General features: G+C 37.9%; 1 protein-coding gene across 1 annotated transcript; it reads right to left on the bottom strand.

The window, feature by feature from the left end:
- Positions 1–3,511: 3,511 nt before the first annotated feature.
- SCG2 (secretogranin II) lies at positions 3,512–9,966 on the bottom strand. The gene is made up of 2 exons (XM_063442450.1): positions 9,867–9,966; positions 3,512–7,030 (listed from the first exon to the last, which is right to left on the bottom strand). Exon 2 carries the CDS (start codon positions 7,013–7,015, stop codon positions 5,174–5,176), a length of 1,842 nt encoding a protein of 613 aa, XP_063298520.1. The 5' UTR covers positions 7,016–7,030; positions 9,867–9,966; the 3' UTR covers positions 3,512–5,173.
- Positions 9,967–10,446: the final 480 nt, after the last annotated feature.

Genomic DNA, 10,446 nt, shown 5'->3' with positions numbered 1-10,446 from the left:
GTTCAGATACTTTTGCCTCAAATTTGAAATTCACTTTTAATTCCTTTTTTCCATTAGTGAATAACCCTGTGTGTGTACTTACAGAGGGTAGGTGCTTATTCATGTACCTACTGCCAGTATACTTGAATTAAAAAAAGCATTTGAATGTCCAAAAGCAAAACTGCCTTTGAGTAGAGCAAGTTGGTGAATGCATTGGTATATGTAGAAAGCTTTATAACATGTGACTGAAGGTAGGGGCATATTAGTGTATAATGTCTGGGTTTGTGAATGGTGGGTGTATTTGTATGAAAGACAGGATGCAAAATGTATCTGTTTAAATTATCTCCTTCATATAAAAACCCAGTGTCAACGTGTGTACATATATAGGTTCATAGTCCAGGTGTATGTATTTATGTGCAGTATTTTTTGAAAATGTATGAAATATGTATATGTGTAGTGTCATTGTGTATTTGGGAATGTATCCGTAGGTGAATGTGAATGCAAATATATATTTTTATATTATACCAATATTTACAAATGCAGTGTGCATGGACGGTAAAACAGTATGTGTGAATTCAGGGGGAGCTAGTCTACGATCCACAGCCACTACAACCTGCTGTGCTTAGAGTATGCCTTTAATGGATATCACGGCATGAGTATTCTCTCATTTTTTTGTCACTTCAAATCTCCCTGTTGCCATAATTCACCTACCAACTTCTCTCTCTCTCTGATTACCAGATCCCACTTCTCTTGTCTCTCTCTCTAGTAACGCCCACTTTTCTCTCTCTCTCCATTAGCTCTCACTTCTCCCTCTCTCTCTACTATATTTCACTTGTATCTCTGTTGCTGGTAGCCCTACACTTCTCTCTCTCTCTCTCTCTCTCTCTCTCTCTATAGTAGCTCACTTGTATCTCTCTCTCTTGCAACTCACTTGTATCTCTCTCTCTGGTAACTCTCACTTCTCTCTCTCTCTCTCTCTCTGTCTTTCTCTTTAGTAGCTCTCACGACTCTCTCTAGTAACTCTCACTTGTATCTCTCTCTCTCTGGTAATCCTCACTTGTATCTCTCTCTCTGATAACTCTCACTTCTCTCTCTCTATCTCTCTCTCTCTGTCTTTCTCTTTAGTAGCTCTCACGACTCTCTCTAGTAACTCTCACTTGTATCTCTCTCTCTCTGGTAATCCTCACTTGTATCTCTCTCTCTGGTAACTCTCACTTCTCTCTCTCTCTCTCTCTCTCTCTCTCCTTTGTATCGCTCTCTCTCTAGTAACTCTCACTTGTGTGTCTTCAATTCCCGTGTCCCATGTTATATGTCTTCCATTCCCATGTTCCTCTTTCGTTGCCTTTACCTTGTCTGGCTGGGGTGCTGCTGTCTGTCCTTCTTCCTCACATTGTTGAAGTTCCCTGGAGGAGCTGCTCTGTGTGTGGAGGGAGCTGATGTTCTGTCCTTTAGCCTGTGCTGTGCATGACTGGCTTGGTGCTGCTGTCTGTCCTTCCTCACAGTACACATTGTTGAAGTTTCCTAGAGTAGCTGCTCTGTGTGTAGAGGGGGCGGGGCTGTGATGTGAGTGGTGGATGTCATGTTCTTTATCCTGTTACTGCCACACTGAGCTCCCTGGCCGGCAGGGTAAGCGGCTGTGCAGTCAGAGATGCCTGTAAGTGGCACATTTACTGATCTCCCTAACTGGCCCGATACTGCTTAGGTGCTGCCAGGCCCCTGCCAGCCCAGAATGCCCAAGTGCTCAGTCCGTCCCTGTACGTGGGTGAAAACCATCTGGCCCTGGGTCTTTGTTTACATTAACTTTATTTAAATTCTTTAGCACTTTATCCTGTGTTAACCAATAACCTGCTGTAAGGCTTTTGTAACAGGCATTTGCAAGTCTACAGCCATAGATTCCTTTTTCCTATAAACTGAAAAATATTTATTTCGAATTTGTGCGTTTTCCTTGACCCTTCTTGATGGTCCAGCTCCCTTTCCAATGGACCAACACTTTCACTCTTAAATATTTTGGCATTAACATACATACACACACACTTTTTGTGGTTGGCCATGCTCTCTTTGAGCTATAATTTTCAAGTTTGGCCCATCTAATCTCCCTTTTGCAAGACGTACTGACATGCTTATATTTGTTATAAGATGCTATTGACCCTTTTGAGTTAGATGTTTTGAGTGCCCTTTTCTTATCTTTAATAATTTGGCTGACCCTTTTAGAAAGCCACACTGGTTTTAAATTTGCTTATTTTATATTTGTTTCCTAATGGTATGCATTGAAATACGTAGCTTTGTAGAATTTATTTAAAAACCTTCCGTTTATCTTCTGTGCTTTAGCCAGTGAGTATTTCCTGCCAGTCAATTCACTGTAAAGATGATCTTATCCTATTGAGATAAACCTTTTTAAAAGTGTTTTTGCACAGCCCAAATATTCTTTATTTTTTGTTGTGAATCTTAAATCTCCATGTGCACAAGAGTACAAATGTTTACATATCTTGTGACATATCAGGGGAGCAAAAACATAATGGCAGCATGGGAGGAAACTACAGTGTGTGTGTGTGTGTGTGTGTGTGTGTGTGTGTGTGTGTGTGTGTGTGTGTGTGTGTCTTTAACCACTCAACAATTTATTTCACAATGGTGGAATCCAGATATAGCTTTTATTAATAGAAAACGTGTAGGAGTTTTCAAATGTACAACTACCTGTCAGCTATTAATGATACATTCCCGTGAAATATTGTACAGTGAAACCATTAATACAATAACTCACTATGTACGTTTTATTAGGTGACATTCAAATTATAACTCTCATGGTGTTTGCGTTGACACATAAAGTGACAAATCGATTCATTATTAAGGTAAACAATTATTAAAACACAATATCCTAGTTACATTTCAATACATTGTTTTTGTTTTGGTTGGATGTAGACTGTAGTATGTGTGTATATGTATTGTTCTCTAATCGTTGTATGCTTGAAATTGAAAATCCAAGTCATAGTATGTAGCTCTTTTCAATGTCTCTCTCTGTTAACTCCATTGAGATCCAAGTACAAATTAATAGTACTAAGTTCATTCATCTCTACCATTTTACAGGTCACACATTTGTGATAATACACATTGAATTTTAGCAAATTGAAAACTGAATTGGAAATTTAGGCCAAAGTAGTTGATTCGAAAAATTCCCAACTCAGCTATTCTAGCCTGACTTTTGCAATATGGTTTTCTGTGCTCCAGCTCAATATTCCGTGACTATCCCAAGCTACTGCAGTTTGCTGTTTTGTGGGTTGAGAAAGCATTGCCATTGCATAGAGCTTTATTGATTAAATTCATTTTGAGCTGTGTGCTAGTAAACCCTACACCTAATTGTAACGCATTCATTTATGCACAATAACAAAATAAATAAACTCTACAAATATACAGAATGCTTTATTTTTTTTTTTTACAATACCACATCTTACACAATAAACAGTAACAAAATAGTTCAATGATTTAAAAAAAAGAAATAAAAAAAAAAAGAAAAATTTAAATTCCAGTTAGGAAAATCTCAAAGGAAAATGCTCTCAGGAATGTTAGTAGACGTGTAATCTGTGAAATTGAATGTGCTGTATTCATAATACATGTTTTAAGCAGATGGCTTAAAGTGACTGTGACTTACTGGAGTAGCCAAGTATGGCAACATTCCGCCTGCACAGAGAACGACAAAACGGCCCTATGCAGAAGCTGGACAATCAAAGCAATGCAAAAATGATGAACATGTGGTGAGATCTCTGCTGAAGTAGCCCTAATATTTGGAACATATTAAGACTCAATATCATTATTTTTATTGTGTTTTCATCACCTCATTAAATTAAATTTGTGATTTAAATAGTTCTTACTAGTGCTGTTTTGTGTGTGTTGTACTGCTAATAACGTGTGTGTTGCTACAGTCATCTAACAACAGATGTATATAGCAATGCTTCTAGTACCACATAGCAATATGATAGTACAGCTTGCAGTATAGACAAATGCCCCATCGAGGAGCTCTACAAACGAACTCATCTGTAATAGAAGCAAGGATTAAGTTACATAACAGGACATTTATGGCACATTTGTTGGCCCAGCTTCATCCGATGTTGATGTGCCAAATCTGGTCATAATTCTAGATGTTTGTAAATGGAACTTTGTGTGATATCTTTCATTCACTGAATAAGTCATACTTCCTTTACCTTTCCTGCTTTAAGTAGAGCTACAGTAAGCACAATATTTTAACAAGCAGAAGGATGGGAAGTACAATGTTTACGAATGTGTTAAGTCCATATTTGGCACTTATTAAGAAAATATGACATCTTTGGCAGTGACATTAGATAGATTAAAGATTCTGATATATCAGGCATGTATTTTCTCAGGGGCAATGTTGCCATCTTAGTTACTAATTGAATTAATGAACTAATAATGTACACTTTCTGTCTTTAGAAGCTTCCCTAAAGAATATGATTGGAATATGACAATTTACCTATTTCAGATTAAGGGCAAAAACTTGGATGGTTAGAAGATTGAACTCGATAGAGCTGAGTCTTTCTACTGATCTAAGTGTACTCTCAATTAAATGTGTAATTACATAACAAAATATAAAATATAATAGGTAATTACGGTATTTGCTCAGAAGACTAAATTAAAGGAATTAAAATAATGTTGCTGAAATTAAATGGACACACTTTAATTAGAAAGCATCACTTTGTAATGATGCAACAAGCATTTTGAAGAGATATGGTCAGTTCCATGAGTTAAACATGTCCCCCAACCATCTAGCTTCCGCAATGCACAAAGCTGTTAATGCATCACTTCTATACAATAAGACTACTTTACTGTTAGATAGCAGAACAGCTGTTGTTCCTTATAGAGCTTAGCATGGACTTAACAACTTCAGCATTACATAAACAATGATTCTCCAAACAGTACAAATCTTCAACTGATCATCCTAAACTTCAGGAAAAAGAACCTTCAGCGTTTGTAAACTATTCATTTTTCATTAAGTATCAAAAACAAGGTCGCCATGGAAATGGACATGTAAAAATAAAATGTATTTGTGTACCCCATAACTGGAAAATCAGATGATCATGCCCAGTAGTGGAACAGATACTGTAGTTCTGTCCACCTTAGTCAAAGCTAGAACAAACCAAGAAAGGAAATAAATAGAATTTACAGATAAGTGGTTAACACAAACAGGCTACATATTTTCTATAGATCTTTTTACACTGTGATCTCTCACTTTGTCTGCTTTTTCTTGGTTCAGGTATTCTAAGACCTTCATAAGCATGTCCTCATCAGGATACGGTTTGCTCTGTGTGTCGTCACTCTCCCTGGCTGTATGGAGCCTTCTGTTATCCTTGGACAAAGTCTCTAAGTCCTGGAGACCTCTCAGGTTGAGATAACCCCTCAATGCCTTCTCATACTGCTTTTCAAGCTCCTGCATATCTCCTGGTGGGTAGAGGGATGCTAACTTTTTGTTTTGGTTGTTTCCCAGCAGTTCTGGGTATTTGGTAAGCATCTTTACCATGTATTCTGCTAAATCTTCCTCCTTGTCGGACCTTGGCTCATACTCCATTTGCCTCTTATCAAAGTCATTCAGCCAAGTTTTGTGTCCTTTAGGTCTGCTTAGCATTGAATAAGATCTTGACATACCATTTTTTTGATGGAACTGATTGAGAAAGCCAGGTTTTTTATTCGGCAACTTTTCTGCACCTAAGAGAGCCATCATATCCTCCATTGTCAGGTCTTCAGGAATATTAGGCAATGAGGAACTTGATGGTTGCTTGACAAAACCCTGCTTGTTTTTAATTACATCCACCTTTCCCACTGTGGTTTCAGATATTTCATCCAAATCATCAGGCACCTCTATTTCCTTCTCGGATTCTAGTCTTCCACCATACTTCCTGCCATCATCATCCCGCAACATGTCAATAAGATCTTCAGGTGGGATTTGTAAATTTCTAGATATGTCTATAAGTTGATAAATAGCATCAGGGTCCAGGTCTTTTCCTGAGTACTTTGCTGATCGTTTCTCTGCATTTTGTTTACCCTTTTCCATTCTGTTCATCACTGACCTTAAGTAGTAGTTCATCAGGTTTGACAAATTCTCAGATTCTAGCTCTTTATTATCTTTCTCTGAGTCGTCCTCCTGTAAACCAAGGAGTCCAGATCGTTTCATCTCCTCCTCCATATCATCTGTTTTTTCCAACTCTTCCTTGCTCTCTTTCAGTTCCTCTTGAGTCTGACTCTCAACCTTCTCCTCTATTGGATTCCAGTCTTCCCCTCCAGCCACATCTTCATATGCGATATTGTTGGCTTTATAGAGGTCATCCTCATCGTCTTTATAAAGTTTCTGGTCATCTTCAAGACGGTCTCTTTTATGATTGCCTTGACCTTTTAATTTCCCTAGTTCCTGGAAGACAGACTGCAATGTAGCTAGATTTTGAGGAGTGTATTGACCTTCCACAATTTCATTAGTACGCTTCAAAGGGCTGTCTCTAGAGTAATCCTCGTAGTACTTTGCAGGGTACTTGCCACTTTTAGGTCTTTTCTCTGGCCACTTGTTTGATTCATAGTCCTCAATCAACTCTGCGGGAATGTTTTTGTCCATAATGCCACTGAATGTCTTGCTTTTTTCTTGGGGAGATATTTTAGCTTCTTTTTCTGCTTGCATTAGGGCTTCCAACATGGCTCTCATCCATTCGGACTCATCATCTATGGAGGGGTTTTTGGCACTGTCTGGCGAAAGTGTCTGTACATTGGTGTCTTTCAGCTCTGAAAGGTATGGTGCGCCTTGATAGGAGGGATAGTCTGGGATACTTTCCGTTCTGCTTGCTTGTTTCCTGAGGTTTTCAATATACTCCAATGCCTTTAGCATGTCTGGGCTAGGCAGCCTTTGAATGCTTTTTACTCTGTAATCCTGTTCTTGTTGGGGCACTTGATAGTATTGAAAAGATGCAGCATCAGCAAAGGACATTAGGAGGATTAAAAAGAACATGGACAAGCATCTTGCAAGACAACAATTCCTTGGAGATGCCATATTTATCAATGCTTCCTAAAAAAGAAAGGTATAGATGAATATGTGTCAGGGAGCTAAAATAGTTGCATATGGTTTTTCATTATTTATCACTTTACCAGTGTTATTACTTTTAATGCACTTTTATGTCATTAATATTACAAAGGCAACATGACCACAACATATAAATATACTTGCGTTATTATTCAATCTGCTGTGTTGTCTTGCTGCTTCCAAATGTCTGACTCAGACCAGTCATTATAAATCTGTTTCATTGATTGATGATTGCAATAGCTCAATCTACTCATGGCAACGCAGTTAATGTCTTTGTATTTATAGATCGCAGGTTACTCTAAATAACTTTCGGCACGCCTTGTACGTAGGTTCTGTAGGACAGATTCTGGGCAATGGATTTATGGAAATGCACAAATGTAGTTTGCAGAGATATAAAACTGTCTCTCGCCAACCGCAGTTCTTTTCAATTTACTTTGATTATTTTACATCAACCAGAACCATCCCACAGCTCTACCCCTGGATTATTTGTAAGACAAGCAGAGTGAAAAAAAATGATATGCTTTTTAGAAGCAGAATGTTTGATACTTGATGCAAAGTATTGCAACCAAAGCTGAATGATATTACTTAGATGCCCAGCTTATAATAACAGAGATTCAGCCACCCATCTCACAGCTTGGTGATATAAGAACACATAGCATAAATTATCTAATACGATTGCTAGCCCACCCATTTATAAACAGGTTGTTTTTTTAAAACACTATCAGAAAAGTGTGTGCTGTGCATGAGTTCTCATACAGTATTTGACTATTTCTATAGATTTTCTTGCGTAGATAAATCAGTTTTTATTGATCTGGTCCTCAAAAAAATAATCCTGCCTGTTTTGAAATATATTGGTATAGTTTATTAATCACTGTTAATCTTACAGTCACAGAATCATAAACTCAAATTATCCAACTCCTACAAAGGGGGAAAAATTAAACAGCAAACATATCTTCGAATTGTCAAAAGAATTAACCTACATTGGAATATCGGCAATTATCTGATGGAGAACAAGCTCTGATCCCACATGGGTTAATATTCATCATAATAAGCACAGTTCTTCTCATACTGAGCCGGAAAATGGATTATCTTTGATGAAATTGCCCAGGCAACTGGCCAATCACGCCCTTGTGCGTGCTTTTTTCTTTCTTTTTTTTAAGTATATCAAGAGAAGCAAAATAACCAGAAGTGTATAATATGTAGGAGTTACACGATAGGTCTACAGATGGAGTTTTGGCATATAAAGTATATATGCAATATATACTGTAATATCAACAAGTATAGAATATTTTTTTCTTTTTGTGTAGGTGTATCAACATGTTTGTGGGTTTGTGTGCTTGTCTGTGTGCGTATATTGGTTTGTATTCTTTGCAATGATTACAATATTTTTTTTTTTTATTTATTTAAAATCACAATTATAGACCATATATTTGTTTTGTGTGTTGGTTTGTTAAGAAATCAAATGCCTGTTGCTCGGGCAAATATAAAAGTAGATTAATACACTGTGCTGCAGCTACTGTGTCACAGATTAAAATATTCTGGCACTCACATTGCGGAGGACTACATTTCCCTTCATGCATTGTCAGCCCCCACAGGAAAGGTAATTAATAACGATTGAATTGCCTCACTATCCCTATTCATACGCTGTTATAATGTAATCCCAGAGGATTGTTTACATGCATTGCTGTTACTGAAGCTGTAATATTATAATAGCAGCAATCAGAAATTAACGTTTTAAGCTTACTATCAGTAAATGATGTACACAGTTGATGGGGCTAAATTGTCGCTTCTTATAAGATGGATTTATTAAAGGAGGTAAGGATGGCACGTTATGGCGTGCTTGTTAAAAACCTATTAATTCAGCAACATAGAAACATTGCTGGTTTCTCCATTGACTGCCTGAGATATTCATTACATAATTTTTAATCATATGCTAGCCCCGACAGCTGCAGTTTAGTGTGGGCAAGATTGTGTTGATGAATAATACAGCATTGCACTATGTGTGATGTACATTGACATAGACTAGGCAGCTGCCTGCAACAGGCTGAAATGTTTATATATATATTATGTGACTCTGCAACAGGCTGGACGGTGTACTTGTATGTTATGTTACACTGCAAGAGGCTGGACTGTTTTTACATGTATGTTATGTGACACTGCAACAGGCTGGACTGTTTTTACATGTATGTTATGTGACACTGCAACAGGCTGGACTGTTTTTACATGTATGTTATGTGACACTGCAACAGGCTGGACTGTTTTTGACATGTATCTAGGCAATGAATACATTATTATTATTAATCTGATTCATAAACTCTACAAACAAGATTCTATCAACATTATAAACAATCTTACTTTTAAAATTTAGATTACTTTTAAAATTTAGATTACACAAACCACGTAATAACTCTTAACATAGGCACATTAATATAAATACACCCCAGACACTTGCAGATTGAAATCCAGATAGTCAAGCAGAGGGAAACCACCAAACACAAAGGTGGCCAGTGTACAGACCTCCAGCTGTTGTGAGACTGCAACTCCCATCAATCTTTGCCTCATAGTTGCAATTCTGATGGAATAACTTCTAGCCCTCCCCCCCCCCCCCACCCGCCTTTTATTTGTCTAGCTTATATTAAATTAGCAGCAAATACTATATAAATGGTCTATCACCCAATATATATTGAACATTTTTTTTTTGTTTGCCTTAAAGAAAGACTAAATAAGAAAACCCCATTTATGGTGGTGTATTTTCAATCTGTGACTATGTAGCAGGGACTGATAATGCATGCACACACCCCTAGCAGTCAGCAGTACCTACCTGTGTGTTTCAGACAGAGGGATGCAGCAGGCTGCTCATAGCTCCCTCCCAGCATCAAGATGTGGTTTCAGCACCAAGAACAGCTCCCAGTGCTTAATAGGGCGCGTCACGTGACCGTCGTGACGTCACTCTGTGTGCAAAGAGGCACAGGGGAGTGAGCTCCCAGCCAGTCAGCCAGCTGCTGTAACCCCTGCCTTGCCTGCCACTGAGCACACTGCAGGCATGTCACATGTAAAACAGGCAAGGTTAGAGCACAATGCAAGGGAAATGCAAACATAGATGTATTTATTTATTCAATGGCAGGGGAAGGAGTGTCAGCAGCTCAGCAACATCACATAGCAACCTGTGGCACTCTAGTTATTGTTGGGCTAAAACAAAAAAAAAACAAAAACAACAAAGTGATATAATAAGCCTGCCTACACCGTCAGCTGGAAGGATAGAGATTGTATGAAAGCATTTAATGAAACAGGAGTCTGCAGATAATTAGATACATTCTGGACCACACCAGCCCCCCATGAAACTAATAAACACTATCACTGCTAGCATTTACCATAGGGTGTTACTATAAACTGTATTATTA

Source organism: Pelobates fuscus, chromosome 2, assembly GCF_036172605.1.
Source record: "Pelobates fuscus isolate aPelFus1 chromosome 2, aPelFus1.pri, whole genome shotgun sequence".
Taxonomy (NCBI): domain Eukaryota; kingdom Metazoa; phylum Chordata; class Amphibia; order Anura; family Pelobatidae; genus Pelobates; species Pelobates fuscus.
Note: the sequence above shows the minus strand (reverse complement) of the source record. Positions and strands in the feature narration are given on the sequence as shown.